Source organism: Eumetopias jubatus, unplaced genomic scaffold (assembly GCF_037043125.1).
Source record: "Eumetopias jubatus isolate StellerSeaLion01/CBP00866 unplaced genomic scaffold, mEumJub1_p1.0 scaffold_15, whole genome shotgun sequence".
Classification (NCBI taxonomy): Eukaryota; Metazoa; Chordata; class Mammalia; order Carnivora; family Otariidae; genus Eumetopias; species Eumetopias jubatus.
This window is the reverse complement of record NW_028274821.1, coordinates 73,544,078-73,560,247: the sequence shown is the minus strand read 5'-3', so window position 1 is coordinate 73,560,247 and position 16,170 is coordinate 73,544,078. Positions and strand designations below refer to the sequence as shown.

Here is a 16,170-nt window from a genome sequence, read left to right as displayed (position 1 = left end):
GACGCTTAACGACTGAGCCCCCCAGGTGCCCCTAAACTGCCACTATTCCTTAAGCATATTACTATTTGCCCTAGGCTATCTATTTTGACCTTCACTGTATCCCTCTGAGGCAGTTACTACTCTCCCCATTTTACAGCTAAAGAAACTGAGGCTCGGTGAAGGTGAAATGACTTGCCCATATTTTTAATCTAGCAAATACAGCCAGTACTAGAACCCAATTCTCCACACTGTAAAGCAGCTATGTTCAACTAATAAACCAAATCTTTGAATCTTAAAAACTACTAATAATAATACAATGCATGATGTGTTATTCCAATGTTTGAAGGTGCTATGGGAGCCCAGAGGAAGTAATGATTGACTTTACCCAGAGTGGCTCCCCCACATGAGTGAAGCACAAAGTTTCAAAGAACTAGATGAAGTAAGAGCCAGCTTTTCTCTTCTCTGAGGCATTCTTGCAAGTCTGGTTTTTCAGCTTCAGGATTCTAGATTAGATGGGCCTTCTGGGTGGGGAAAGGAGAGAAAGAGAAGGCAGAGTGACCACTAAAAATGAGCCAGGGAAGGAATACTTGTATGAGGGACAGGGCATGACTTTCCATAGCAAAGGGTCAGAGAGCAGGGTAGGAAGGGATTCAGGACTAGCTCTTTCAGGGATCCTTTTCTCCCCAGTGAACACATCAGGGGTTCAGCCTACCTGTGGTTCAAACCATAACCCCCCTGATTGGAGAGAAGGAGACTTAGGGTGAGAGTTGCTCTCTGACCAAGATGGAATGGAATTTAACCAGTGAGACAATTTTATTTAATTCTCAGCGGGGGTGGTGTCACCCCTGGGAGGCAGAATTACCCACAAAAGGGCAAAAATTGGTTCTTGAGGGGCAAGAAAATATTCTTTTTATATATGAAGCATAGATAAACATATAGTACATAAGAAACATACAGCATATCAGGAGTATTAAAATTTTATAAAAGGCGAGAGATTAGGGGGAAAATGTTTTAAAAGTCTCCTTGTGGGACTGTAATGATAAAAGATTGAGAAACACTGTTGTAACTTTATAATAGGTCCCGGTACCTGCTTATGGCTTCTTCCAATATTTTTAATTCAGTTTTTTTCCTGCTATTCTCGTTAATCTTTTCAAAGAAATTTAGCAGTAATTGCTTCCTGTTCTGTGAGTGTGACAAGCTGATTCCTGCATGTGGGATGTTGACCTTGGAGCTACCTCTTAGCCCTCTTCCTCCATTCTTGGTGACTCACTCACACCCCTCAGTTCTCTGCTCACAAATCATCTCCATGGAGAGCTTTCCCTGGCCATGCTTTCTATCCTCCTGCAATGCTTTTCTTCAGTCTTTCCCAGCACACAAGATTATATTTTTTATTTATTTGTTTACTTATTTATTTTCCACCTTTTTCATGAGGATGAATTCCCTTAGATTCAGGGACTTTTTTCCTCCCCCCTTTATCCTTAGCCCCTAAAGCATGCCGGTGCATGGTAAGAACTTCCTAAATAGTAATTGAATGAATGTGTAAACATATTCCAAGAAGGTTCACTTTTGAGTCTTTCCATTCGTGAATGTGGCATTTCTCTATTGTTTTCTTTTCTGTGCTTCAGGAAAAAAAAATCTTCATAAGTCTTGGACATTTCTAGTTAGATTTCTTTCTTGCTTGCTTTCTTTCTTTCTTTTTTTTTTAAAAAGACACATTTATTCAGCGTCATGATCAGACTATTTAGCAATCAATAGCATGGGTGCAAAAAAAAAAAAATCTACATTAAAACCCTTTGTTGGAATGCTTTACACTTTCCACAGAACAGAAACTAAAATAACCTGTTATACAATTAGTCACAAATACAGTCCTCGAGTTTTTTGCCCATACACATGAGTATTGTCTAAAACATGTCTTCTTTGTAGCAGCTAGGCCCTGCCACCACTGTGCTTGGCTGAGTTCACAAATCTGTTGTAACCTGTAGCTTCCCTGTCACTTCTCTGGCTCTCCTCTCCTGCTAAGCTTTGTTTCCTGGCAGTAATTAAAACCTTCTGCCACTGCCATAGCTACTGCTGCTGCTGGAACCACCATAGCCACCTTGGTTTTGTGGTTTGGCAAAGTATTGGCCTCCACCACCATAGGGGCCAGAGCTCCTGCCTCCAAAATTTCCTCCTTTCATGGGTCCAAAATTTGAGGATTGATTGTTGTAATTGCCAAAATCATTATAGCTTCCGCCACCTCCAAAGTTGCTTCCACTACCACCGCCATAGCCGCCTCCGTCTCCTCCATTGTTATAGCTGTCATAGCTGCCACTCCCGCCATAGCCACTGCCCTGGTTTCCATAACCCTGTCCACCACTTCCATAGCCTCTGCTTCCTCCAGAGTAACCAGGGCCGCCTCCTCCATAACCACCATCATGACCAAATCTGTCATAGCCGTCCCCACGGCCACCATAGCCACCACCACCTCGACTGCCACCAAAGCCACCTCGACCACGGAAGTTCCCTCCACGACCAGAGTTGTCATTCCCACCAAAACCACCTCCACGACCACCACCAAAGTTTCCAGAACCACTTCGACCTCTTCGGCTGGATGAAGCACTAGCCATCTCTTGCTTAGATAGGGCTTTCCTTACTTCACAGTCGTGGCCATTCACAGTATGGTATTTTTGAATGACAGTCTTGTCTACAGAGTCATGGTCATCAAATGTTACAAAAGCAAAACCTCTCTTTTTGCCACTGCCTCGGTCAGTCATGATCTCGATCACTTCAATTTTCCCATACTGTTCAAAATAGTCTCTTAGGTGATGTTCTTCAGTGTCTTCTTTAATGCCACCAACAAAAATCTTTTTCACAGTTAAGTGGGCACCAGGTCTTTGAGAATCTTCTCTTGAGACAGCCCTCTTTGGTTCCACAACTCTTCCATCCACCTTGTGTGGCCTTGCGTTCATGGCTGCATCCACCCCCTCCACAGTGGCATACGTGACAAACCCAAAGCTTCTGGAGCGCTTGGTGTTTGGATCTCTCATTACCACACAGTCCGTAAGCATTCCCCATTGCTCAAAATGGCTCCTCAGACTCTCATCGGTTGTTTCAAAGCTCAAACCTCCGATGAAGAGCTTCTGCAGCTGTTCAGGCTCTTGGGAGACTCTGACTTAGACATGACGGCGGTGGGAGGGGAGACTTTAACGATGCTTACTCTGCGGCGTCCACGGGCAGAAAGCTAGATTTATTTCTAATAGATCAATTTCTATTCTACTTATTTGAAGTTTGTGGTTTCTTCTCTTGTGGATAGGGATCTTTTCATTTCATTTCATTTCATTTTTTTCAAGTTTTAATACAGTGTTATATTAGTTTCAGGTGTACAATATAGTGATTCAACAATTCTATACATCACCCAGTGCTTATCATGACAAGTGTACTCCTTAATCCCTATCACTATTTCCCCCATCCCCCCACCCACCTCCCCTCTGGTAACCATCAGTTTGTTCACTATAGTTAAGAATCTGTTTCTTGATTTATCTCTTTTTTTTCCCTAAATTCCACATATGAATGAAGTCCTATGGTATTTGTTTCTCTAACTGACTTATTTCACTTAGCATAATATTCTGTAGCTCCATCCATGTCATTGCAAATGGCAAGATTTCATTCATTTTTATGGCTGAGTAATATTACATTGTGTATAGGGGCACCTGGGTGGCTCAGTCGTTAAGCATCTGCCTTTGGCTCGGGTCATGATCCTGGGGTCCTGGGATCGAGCCCCACATCGGGCTCCCTGCAACACGGGAAGCCTGCTTCTCCCTCTCCCACTCCCCCTGCTTGTGTTCCCTCTCTTGCTGTGTCTCACTGTCAAATAAATAAATAAAATCTTTAAAAAAAATATTCCATTGTATATATATATATATATATATATATATATATATATATATATATATATATATATACCACATCTTCTTTATCCATTCATCAATGGATGGACAGTGGGCTGCTTCCATAATTTGGCAATTGTAGATAATGCTGCTATAAACATAGGGGTGCATGCATCCCTTTGAATTAGTGTTCTTGCATTCTTTGGGTAAATACCCAGTAGTGTGATTGCTGGATCATAGGTAGTTCCATTTTTAACTTTTTGAGGAGCCTCCATACTCTTTTCCATGGTGGCTGCACCAGTGTGCATTCCCACCAACAGTGCATGAGGGTTCCTTTTTCTCCACATCCTCACCAACACCTTTTGTTTCTTGTGTTGTTGATTTTAGCCATTCTGACAGATATGATGTGATATCTCATTGTGGTTTTGATTTGCATTTCCCTGATGGTAACTGATGTTGAACATCTTTTCATGTGTCTGTTTGCCATCTGTATGTCTTTGTAGAAATGTCTGTTCATGTCTTGTGCCCATTTTTAAATTGGATTATTTGGTTTTGGGGTGTTGAGTTTTATAAGTTCTTTTTATATTTTGGATACTAACCCTTTACCAGATATGTCATTTGCAAATATCTTCTCCCATTCTGTAGGTTGCCTTTTTTGTTGATTGTTTCCTTCGCTGTGAAGAAGCTTTTTATTTTGATGTAATCCCAGTAGTTTATTTTTTGCTTTTGTCTCTCTTGCCCTGGGGAGACATATTTAGAAAAAAGTTGCAACAGCCAATGTCAAAAATGCTGCCTGTGTTCTCCTCTACAATTTTGATGGTTTCATGTCTCACATTTAGGTCTTCCATTCACTTTGAATTTATTTTTGTGTATGGTTTAGTAAGGTGGTCCAGTTTCTTTCTTTTGCATGTTGCTGTCCAGTTTTTCCAACACAATTTGTTGAAGAGACTGTCCTTTTCCCATTGTATAGTCTTTCCTCTTTTGTCAAAGACTAATTGGCCATAAAATTGTGGATTTAATTCTGGGTTTTCTCTTCTGTTCCATTGATCTCTGTGTCCATTTTTGGCCAATATCATAGAAGTCTGGAATTGTGATGTCTCCAGCTTTGCTTTTCTTTTTCAAGATTGCATTGGCTATTCGGGGTCTTTTGTGGTTCCATACAAATTTTAGAATTGTTTGTCCTAGTTCTGTGAAAAGTGCTGTTGGTATTTTGATAGGGGTTCCTTTAAATGTGTAGACTGCTTTGGGTATAGACATTTTAACAATATTTGTTCTTCCAGTCCATGAGCATGGAATGTCTTTCCTTTTCTTTGTGTCATCTTCCATTTTTTTCATCAGTGTTTTATAGTTTTCAGAGCACAAGTCTTTCACCTCTGTGGTTAGGTTTATTCCTAGGTATCTAGTTATTTTTCGTGCAATTATAAATGGGATCATTTTCTTAATTTCTCTTTCTGCTGCTTCATTATTGGTGTATAGAAATGCAACTGATTTCTGTACATTGATTTTGTATCTTGCAACTTTACTGAATTCATTTATCAGTTCTAGCAGTTTGTTGGTGGAGTCTTTAGTGTTTTATACATATAGTATTATGCCATCTGCAAATAGTGAAAGCTTTACTTCTTCCTTACCAGTTTGGATGCCTTAATAATATTTCTCTTTGTTGTCTGATTGCTGTGGCTAGGACTTCCAGTACTATATTGAATAGAAGTGTTGAGAGTGGACATCCTTGTCTTGTTCCTAACCTCAGGGGAAAGGCTCTCAGTGTTTCCCCATTAAGGATGAGTTAGCTATGGGTTTTTCATATAAGGACTTTATTATGTTGAGGTATGTTCCCTCTAGACCTTTGTTGAGGATTTTTGTCATGAATGGATGTTGTATTTGTCAAATGCTTTTTCTGCATCTATTGAAGTGATTATATGATTCTTATCCTTTCTCTTATTGATGTGAATGTATCACATTGATTGATATTTGAATATTGAACCATGCTTGCATCCTGGGAATAAATCCCAGTTGATCGTGGTGAATGATTGTTTTAATGTATTGTTGGATTCAGTTTGCTAGTATTTTGTTGAGGATTTTTGCATCTATGTTCATCAGGGATATTGGCCTTTAGTTGTCTTTCTTAGTGGTGTCTTTATCCAGTTTTGATATCAGGTTGATACTGGCTTCATAGAATGAATTTGGAACTTTTCCTTCCTTTTCTTCTTTTTGGAAGAGGTTGAGAAAAACAAGTATTAATTTGTCTTTAAATGTTTGCTACAATTTGCATATGAAGCCATCTGGTCCTGGACTTTTGTTTGTTGGGAGCTTTTTGATTACTGATTCAATTTCTTGGCTGGTTATTGGTCTGTTCAAAGTTGTGGTAGTTTACATATTTCTAGGAATTTATCCATTTCGTCTAGGTTGTCCAGTTTATTGGCGTATAGTTTTTCATAATATTCTCTTCCAACTGTTTGTGTTTCGATGGTGTTGGTTGCTATTTCTCCTCTCTCATTTGTGATTTTATTTATTTAAGTCATTTCTCTTTTTTTCTTGATAAATCTGGCTAGAGGTTTATCATTTTTTTACCCCCCCAGAGAACCAGCTCCTGGTTTCATTGATCTGTTCTATTATGGAGTTTTTTGTTGTTGTTGTTTTTATATCTTTATTTCTGCTCTCATCTTTATTTTAATTTTTTAAAATTTTTTAAGAGAGAGAACGAAAAAGCAAGAGAGAGAGTGAGCACGCATGAGCAGGGGGGAGGGGCAAAGGAAGAGAGAGAGAATCTTAAGCAGGATCCATTCCGAGTGTGGAGCCCAACATGGGGCTCAGTCTCACAACCCTGAGATCATAACCTGAGCTGAAATCAAGAGTCAGACACAACTGACTGAGCTACCCAGGCGCCCTGTGCTCTCATCTTTATTTCCTTCCTTCTCTTGGTTTTAGGTTTTGTTTGTGGTTCTTTTTCTAGCTCCTTTAGGTGTAAGGTTAGGTTGTTTATATGAGGTTTTTCTTGTAGGTCTGTATTGCTATAAACTTCCCTCTTAGAATCACTTTGGCTGTATCCCAAAGGTTTTGGACCTTTGTGTTTTCGTTTTCATTTGTTTCCATGTGCTTTTTTATTTCTTCTTTTATTTCCTCATTGACCCATTCATTGTTTAGTGGCATGTTATTTAACCTCCATGTATTTGTGGTATTTCCAGATTTTTTCTTATGGTTGACTTCTAGTTTCATAGCATTGTGGTCAGAAACGATGCATGGTATGTCTTCAGTGTTTTTGAATTTGTTGAGGCTGGTTATGTGGCCTAATATGTCATCTATTCTGGAGAATGTTCCGTGTGCACTTGCAAAGAATGTGTACTGTGTTGTTTTAGTATGGAATGTTCTGACTATATCTCTTAAATCCATCTATTCCAGTGTGTCAGTCAAAGCCACTGTTTCCTTGTTGATTTTTCTGTTTAGATGATCTATTGATGTAAGTGGGGTGTTAAAGTCCTTTACTGTTATTGTATTATTATTGATTAGCTCCTTTATGTCTGTTAGTAACTGTTACATGTATTTGGGTGCTCCCATGTTGGGTGCATAAATATTTACAATTGTTATATCTTCTTGTTGGATTGTCCCCTTTATTATTATATAGTTTCCTTCTTTGTCTCTTATTATAGTCTTAGTTTTAAAGTCTATTTTGTCTGATATAAATATCTTGCTACTCTGGCTTTCTTTTGATATCCATTTGCATGATAGATGTTTCTCCATCCCTTTACTTTCAATCTGCAGGTGTCTTTAGGTCTGAAATGAGTCTCTTGTAGGCAGCTTATAGATTTTTTTTTTAATTCATTCTGTCACCGTATGTCTTTTGATTAGAGTGTTTAGTCCATTTACATTCAAAGTAATTATTGAAAGATATGTATTTATTGCCATTTTGTTACTTGTTTTTTTGTTGTTTCTGAAGTTTTTCTCTGATACTTTCTTCTCTCTTTCTCTCTTTCTTGGTTTACTGGTTTTCTTTAGTAATAGAGTTGGATTTCTTCCTCTTTATTCCTTGCATGTTTATTATGGTTTTTGATATATGGTTATCATTAGGTTTGTATATAATGTCTTCTGCCCATAGTAGTCTATATTAAGTTGATGGTCGCTCAAGTCTGAACCCAGTCTTTTCTCCTCTCTCCATGTTTTAGAAGTATGTTATTATATATTACATTGTTTTATTTTGTGAGTTCTTTGACTCATTTTTTATAGAAATACTCATTTTTACTGCTTTTGTGTTTCCTACTTTTATACTGTCACTTTTGGTTTCCTTTCCACGCAAAGAATCCCCTTTGATATTTTTTTCAGGGCTGATTTAGTGGTCACAAGCTCCTTTAGTTTTTGTTTGTCTGGGAAACTCTTTCTCTCTCTTTCTATTCTGAATGATAGCCTTTTGGATAGAGTATTTTTTGCCGCAGACTTTCCCCATTCAGCACTTTGAATATATCATGCCACTCCCTTTCAGCCTTCAAAGTTTTTCTTGAAAAATGTCCTGCAACCTTATGGGTTTTCCCTTGTAAGTTACTGTCATCGTCGTCGTCATCGTCTTCTTCTTCTTCTTCTTTTGTTGTTGTTGCTTTAATTTTTTTCTTTATCACTATATTTTGCTATTTAATTACAGTATGTCTTGGTTGGGTCTGCTTTTGTTGATTTTGATTGGAGTTCTCTGTGCCTCCTGGATCTGCATATCTGTTTCCTTCCCCAGATTAGGGAATTTTTCAGTTATTATTTCTTTTTTTTTAATATTTTATTTATTTATTTGACAGAGAGAGACATAGCGAGAGAGGAAACACAAGCAGAGGGAGTGGGGGAGGGAGAAGCAGGCCTCCCACAGAGCAGGGAGCCCAATGTGGGGCTTGATCCCACGACCCTGGGATTATGACGTGAGCCGAAGGCAGATGCTTTCAGTTACTATTTCTTTTCTTTTCTTTTCTGTTCTGTTCTTTTTTCTTTTCTTTTTTTCCCTTTCTTTCTTTCTTAAAGATTATTTATTTATTTATTTATTTGAGAGAGAGTGAGTGAGAGATCATGAGCAGGAGGAGGGATGGAGGGAGAGGGAGAAGTAGACTCCCCACTGAGCAGGGAGCCTGATATGGGGCTCAATCCCAGGATCCTGGGATCATGATCCAAGCCAGAGGCAGATGCTTTACCAACTGAGCCACCCAGGTGCGTCAAGTTATTATTTTTTCAAATAAATTCTCTGTCCCCTTTCTCTCTCTTCTTCTTCTGGGACTCCTATGACACAAATGTCATTACATATGATGGAGTCACTGAGTTCCCTAAGTTTATTCACATTTTGCATAATTCTTTTTTCTCTCTTTTGTTCAGCTTGGTTACTTCCCTTTACTCTGTCTTCTAGGTCACTGATTTGTTCCTTTATTTCTTCCATTCTGCTGTTCATTCCATCAAATGTGTTTCGCATTTCATTTATTGAGGTCTTTATCTCTGCTGTTATTCCTTATCTCATGTCTTCCACTCTTTTCTCAAGTCCAGTGAGTATCCGTGTGATCATTGCTTTAAATTCTCTATTAGGCATGTTACTTATATCTGTTTTGCTTAGATCTCTGGCCATGGCTTTGTCCTGTCCTTTCATTTGGGATAAATTTCTCTGTCTCCTCATTTTGTCTGCCCCTCTGTGTCTGTTTCTATGTGTTAAGGAAGTCAGCTATGTCTTATACTCTTGAAAGTAGTGACTTTATGAAGAAGAGGTCTTGGAGTACCCTACAGTGCAGTGTCGCCTGTTCACCAGAACCTGGCACTCCAGGAGAGTATCCTCTCTGTGTTGCTATGTGTGTAGCCTGCTGTTGTGTCTGAGTCTCTTTTCTTTCAGCGTAGTTGTCTGCACTGACTCTCTGCGTGTTGTGGGCTGTGTTTGCTCTCTGTGGTGTTAGTGGGTCCCAGGCAGGGTAGAGTGCCTGCCGGGGAACTTGAGAGCAGGAGGTGGTATTAGCAAAATTTGCACTTGGTCACTAGTCCTCTGCTGGATTCCCCAAAGTGCTGCGGTAGCTGGGGGCTGCAAGCTGGGGCTGCTGGGTGCACGAGGCTGGGTGCAGCGTGCATCAGTGGCTGGGTGCAGTGTGTAGAGGGAGGCAGCTGTGCACCTGGTGGCTGGGAGCAGCGCACTGCAGTGGCTGGGCGCTGTGCCTTTTTGTTGTATTTTATTTGTTGTTTCATTTTCCTATTGCTAGTATGACAAATTACTGCAAATTTAGTGGCTTAAAACAATGTGAATTTATTATACTTCTAGAGGTCAGAAATCTGAAACAGTTCCACTGTGTTAAAATTGCTGTGGCAGCAGACCTGTCTTCATTCTGGAGGCTGGGGAAGAGAATCCGTTTCTTTGTCCTTTCCAGTTTCTAGATCCCATCTACATTCCTTATCTCGTGGCTTCATCCTCCATTTTTGAAGCTCCTTGGCTTAACTGCTGCTTTTGTCCTTAAATGGCTCTCCAACCCTGATCTTTTTGTTTCTCTCTTGTAAGGACTGTGGTCACTACATTAGGCTCATCTAGATAATCCCAGATAATCTCCCTGTCTTAATCACATTGTGAAGTCCTTCTATGTAAGGTAACATGGTCACAGATGGATGTGGACATTTGTGGGGGGCACATTTTCAGCCTACCATACTTGTTCTTGCAGATACATCAAAAACCACTAGTTTTTCTATGTTCTTGTATTTGGGTATGCTTTGCTGAAGTCCCATTATTTGTATTTGTTTTAACATTGCTTTCAAACTATTTCATATTTGCTTTTCAGTGGATTCTGTTAGGGTTACTGGCAGTGGTAACATTTGTTCCCTTTCTTCCTGGATTTATAGCTCTTTTGTTCTCACCTCTTTCCATGTTGTCTAGAATCTTCTAGCTAATGCTAAATAATAGCTATGAGAACATGCATCCTTCTATTGTTCTCAACTTTACTAGAAATTGCCTCATTGTTTTACTACCCAGGGTGGTAGTTTCTGATAAACACTCTTCTAAGTTAAGACATTTCTATCAAATTAAATCCTAGTTGACTAAGGTTTTTAGTCAGGAATGTATATTAAATGTATTAACCATTATGGTTGTAAGAGTAACCATATGGCTTTTCCCTTTTAATCTATTAATAGCTTTTCCAATAATGATCATCTCTGTATTCCTGGAATAAATCTTCCTTGGTCACAGTGTATTGTTCTTTGAATGTACTGCTGACTTCTATTTGCTAATATTTTATTTTTGCATTTATATTAATGAGTGAGTTTGGCACAGTGTGTTTAGTAATTGCGCTATCCTTGCACAGTTTTTGTGTTGTTGTGGGTTATCTAGTCATCTTGAAAAAATTGGGAAACTTTCCACCTTTTTGTATGGTCTGGAACTGTTTATTTAATTATTAACTAATTAATTAATTTTCCACCATCCCTCCCCTGGAACTATTTAAATAGTATTGAGGTTTTTTGTTTTTGTTTTTTTTAAAGATTTTATTTATTTGAGAGAGCGTGTGTGAGAGAGAGAGCATGGGCAGGGGGAGGGGCAGAGAGAGAGGGAAAAGCAAACTCCCCGCTGAGCAGGGATCCTGACATGGGACTCAATCCCAGGACCCCAGGATCATGACCTGAGGTGAAGGCAGATACTTAACTGACTGAGCCATTCAGGCGCCCTGAGGTTATTGGTTTGGAAAGTTTTATAAACATAAGGTTCCTTGGACCACTGCTACTTACCTCGAAAACCTTCTATACCCAATGGTGAGATTGCGTTATTCTGAATCACATGTACTTTCTTATCTACTCTGTCTTATAGCATTTGAAGTACAGCTTGTGACTTGTAGAACAGGTTTCCTTTGGGCAAAGCTGCCCAGTCCATAAAGAAGGGTCACGTCTACCAACATGGCTTCATTCATAGAAACCTGTCAGGCCAAGGGCTTACACAATAAAGGCTTGGCTCCCATGAGACTTCTTTTTCCATGTGCTTTGGGAGTTGTCTTTATCATTTATTAATTATTGCAGTGTTGCTATGAAACTTTTTTTAAAAGATTTATTTATTTATTTTAGAGAGAGAGAGAGAAAACTTGAGTAGGGGAGGGGCAGAGGGAGAGAATCTCCAGCAGACTCCCCACTGAGTGGGGAGCCCAATGCAGGGCTCCATCTCAGGACCCTGAGATCATGACCTGAGCTGAAACCAAGAGTTGGATGCTCAACTCACTGAGCCACTCAGGTACCCCTGCTGTGAAACTTCTTAGCAAATCTTTTTCAGTTCTTCAAAGAGCACTTCTCAATTCTCTGCTAAAGTGTTGCTCCCAGCTCAGAATTTGAAATTGATACTTATTTATATAAATGAGGTTGTCCAAGGCTGAGTTGCAGTTTTAGGTTAGTAAACCAGGGGAGTTTGCAGTGACTGGATTTAAGTAATTTTTAAGAGGGGTCCTCTGATTAGGTACATGTTGATTTTAAATCTTTTATCAGAACTGCGTTTACATAAATATAAAAGTGCTGCTACCACTAATTTCTAAATCAAAATACTGCTGAAATGGGGCACCTGGGTGGCTCAGTTGTTAAGCGTCTGCCTTCGGCTCAGGTCATGATCCCAGGGTCCTGGGATTGAGCCCCGCATCAGGCTCCCTGCTCAGCAGGAAGCCTGCTTCTCCCTCTCCCACTCCCCCTGCTTGTGTTCCCTCTCTCGCTGTGTCTCTGTCAAATAAACAAATAAAATTAAAAAAAAAAATTCTGCTGAAATCATCCCATGTATATGATTTGATTAAAAGGTAGTATTTTGGGGGGGTGCCTGGGTGGCATAGTTGGTTAAGCATCCAACTCTTGGTTTTGGCTCAGGTTGTGATCTCAGGGTCATGGGATTGAGCCCCTCTTCAGGCTCCGTGCTCAGTGTGGGGTCTGCTTAAAAGACTCTCTTGTCCTCTCTCTCTCTGCCCCCCCCAACATACGAGTGCTCTCTTTCTCTCTCTCTCTCAAATAAATAAGTCTTTAAAAAAAAAAGGTAGTAATTTTTAAAAGATTTTATTTTTTAAGTAATCCCTACACCCAACATGGGACTCTGACTCACAACCCCAAGATCAAGAGTTCCATGCTGTATGAAAGGTAGTATGTTTGTATCGAGTGTAAGTTGATTTCTCATTCTTTCCCCGCTGCAGTAAAACAGATCATCGGTAACATTTCAATATTTAATGAAACCTGCTTGAGATGGAGAAGTACAAAGACAGCTGATATAGAGGAGATGTATTCAGTAAGTTACCGAACTCTATGTATAGATGTTGTCTAGTGTGGGAAATTTAAAAAAATATCAGCAAACCTAAAAATCTACTTATGTAGCTGTTATTATCAATGGCAGATTTATAGTAAGAATTGCAAGAAAAAGCAAGAAAATGGGCACTTCTACGTATTTGAAGAGAGAGACCTTGGGGATTGCTGAGTAAGCCATGCGAGTTACTTTGTGCACATAGCCTGATGCAGAGCTGATGTCCACATCCATGGAAGGAACCCGTGGCTTTTGCCTGTGTGTGTCTCTTCAGGCCAATGTCTCTGATCAAGGTCTGGACGTGTCTAGAGAGTAAGGGGGAGCTTTCGAAGCTATTGTGGTTGTGAGTAAGAAAGGTAAAGACCATGGGATGAGAGCTGCTACTAGAAGAAATTAAGTGGGCAGAGAAGTATGTCTCTTGGGCCAGGTGCTGGGATGTTACCCGAAAGTGTGGAGAATGTCAGAAGGGGGCAGGCACATCTATGTAGATAATATGCATTTTAACTTTTAAAAAAATATGCATTGCTTTATATGAAGCATTAAATGCTGCTTCATCTATAAATAGCTCCTATTTTGATTCAGTTTGGTACCACATTAAACTGTTGAAAGTTGCTCCGTGATCCTGAAGACACTGTGGCTTGCCTAGGTCCAGGGTCATCCAGTTAAACCTCAAGTGTTGTAAAATGAATAGCAAGATTGGAAGGTGTATGGCCGTCACATTGCAAATACTGTGTTCACAAAATAAAAAATGCGTTATTAAAAAAAAAAAAAAAAATGAAGGGGGCAGGCCGAGGAGAAAAGCCCTGCTGAGCTTTAACCAGGCCAGCTAGGAGTATCATCACTCAGGTCCTGCTTTGGGGAAGCCTTAGTTCAGATTCCTCATTTTCTTTGTAGAAAATGTTCTGTGGCTTTGCCCCCGCCCACAGACATTTCGGTGTTGTGCGTCAGATATGCGAGAACAAGAATGAGAACGTTGTTAGCACTGGGATTTTGGCCTTTTGTACATTTTGATTTAAAAATATTTTTATTGTACTGATACATTGTAACGACGGTGCTTAGGGTATGACGACTCTGAGATTTGCTTACCATTCTGTTTCACTTTTTTTTTTTAAAAAGATTTTTATTTATTTATTGAGAGAGAGAGAGAGAATGGTAAAGAGAGAGCATGAGAGGGAAGAAGGTCAGAGGGAGAAGCAAACTCCCTGCTGAGCAGGGAGCCTGATGCGGGACTCGATCCCGGGACTCCAGGATCATGACCTGAGCCGAAGGCAGTCGCTCCAAAGGCAGTCGCTCAACCAACTGAGCCACCCAGGCACCCCTCTGTTTCACTTTTTGAAGGAACTTTAGAGTCGAGGGCAAGATGGCTCGTGAGAGAGGACAAGTATCCAGGCATTTGGAGCCTTCCTCAAGCTAGCCGTTCACTTAGTGAATTTTCTGTTTCAGTTCCACATTCAGGGCCAGAGATGGTATCAGAAGGAATTTGCCCAGGAGATGATCTTTAATATCACTGCCAGGAGCCAGGCTCCTGAGATGTGCTTGGACCTGTGTCCGGGTACCAACTACAGCGTCAGCGTCCACGCTTTGTCTTCTCAGCTTCCCGTGGTCCTCTCCCTGACAACGCAGATTACAGGTAAGTCTTGAATGGCAGCATTTGAAGGAACGAGGTCACCGCAGAGCTGTAGGTGGGCCCCGATGAAGAGGAACACCACTGCTTCCTGTTGTTGTACAGTGAACCTGAAGAGTGAGGATGCAAGGGTCCTGTGGTTGTGCCTGTCATGTTTTCTTTCTTAGAAAGATAGTCGAGACAAAGTAGTAACACGAATCAAATCCTGGCTAACGTGTACATGAGTGCTGGGTACATTCCTTCGGGTTATTTGGAATATTTAACATATTTCATACCTAAAAGGCTCTCATTACTGTTTCTCAGGTATGTGTGATTGTCTTTTTGTCGCAAATGCCTTAAGAGTCGGTTATTCTCAGGGAAAAGTGATTGGCAGTCCCACTTTGGTCCCCTAGCAAATTCATTTTCCACTCATTTTCTCTTGTCTTCTCAACTCTGGGATGCTCCCCTCTCCTCCTCCCCCTCCCCCACTCTGAGCTAATACTCAGAGTATTAGCTTCCTGTTTCTGACTTCACTGAGCAATTAGAAGTAATCAGGTGAGGACTTGCCTCTCCCAAGTCTCCCCTTGCTACCCGCATGCAGAACCATGTATTCTGTCTTCTCTCCTGTCCCCACTCCTCAGGTGACTGCCACCCTCAGGTACGTTGGACCCCATCCTTTCCTGCCTAATCATCATGTCCCCCCAACAGAGAAATAGTCTCAACACGGCATGAGCATGTCGTAGTATCTCCTTTTTTTAAAAATGAAAACAAAGAAACAAGAAACACACTTCCTTTGATCCCATATTCCCTCCGGCTACTTCTTTCAGCATCCCTTTTACAGTGAAACTCCTTAAAAGAAGTGTCTGTTATGTAGGCTCTACGTCCTTATTTCCTGTTCTCCCTTTAACTGGTTCCAATCCGAAGGCAGTTGTCCTGTCCACACTGCTTTACTGGAAGTGTATTCATCTTACAAAATCCACTGGGCAGTTTTGTTTGTATCTGATTCCCTCCCCACCCACAGCAGCTGACATCCCCTCCTTCTTGAAATGCCATTTCGCTTGGCTTTTGGGTCCTCTTGCCTCGCTGGCTCCTCCTCAGTCTTCCTCGCTGGCTCCTCCTCCTCAGTCTTCCTCGCTGGCTCCTCCTCCTCAGGCTTCCTCGCTGTCTCCTCCTCCTCAGGCTTCCTCGCTGGCTCCTCCTCCTCAGGCTTCCTCGCTGGCTCCTCCTCCTCAGGCTTCCTCGCTGGCTCCTCCTCCTCAGGCTTCCTCGCTGGCTCCTCCTCCTCAGGCTTCCTCGCTGGCTCCGTCCTCTTTTATTGATGTCCTCTCTGCCTGCTTCTGTTCTTTTTCGTTAGCCACCCCTTGTGCCGATACCGTCTCCTGACTACAAGCGTTGCCTGTATGCTGAGGATTCCCAAATACGTATCCTAGTCCCAGACCCTCCCCTGAGCTCCACACTCATATATCCAGTCATCTCTTAAACATCTCTTGCACGCG

At 40.9% G+C, this 16,170-nt stretch overlaps 1 protein-coding gene and 1 pseudogene across 1 annotated transcript in view; one reads left to right on the top strand and one right to left on the bottom strand.

The window, feature by feature from the left end:
• The window catches only part of SUSD1 (sushi domain containing 1), a 128,221-nt gene that overhangs the window by 80,838 nt on the left and 31,213 nt on the right, over positions 1-16,170 (top strand). The window contains exons 14-15 of the mRNA XM_088018819.1: positions 12,968-13,059; positions 14,515-14,701. Of these exons, the coding sequence (XP_087874945.1) occupies positions 12,968-13,059; positions 14,515-14,701 (279 nt within the window). The remainder of the gene's footprint in view (positions 1-12,967; positions 13,060-14,514; positions 14,702-16,170) is intronic.
• LOC148162443 (heterogeneous nuclear ribonucleoprotein A1 pseudogene) lies at positions 1,739-3,143 on the bottom strand (annotated as a pseudogene).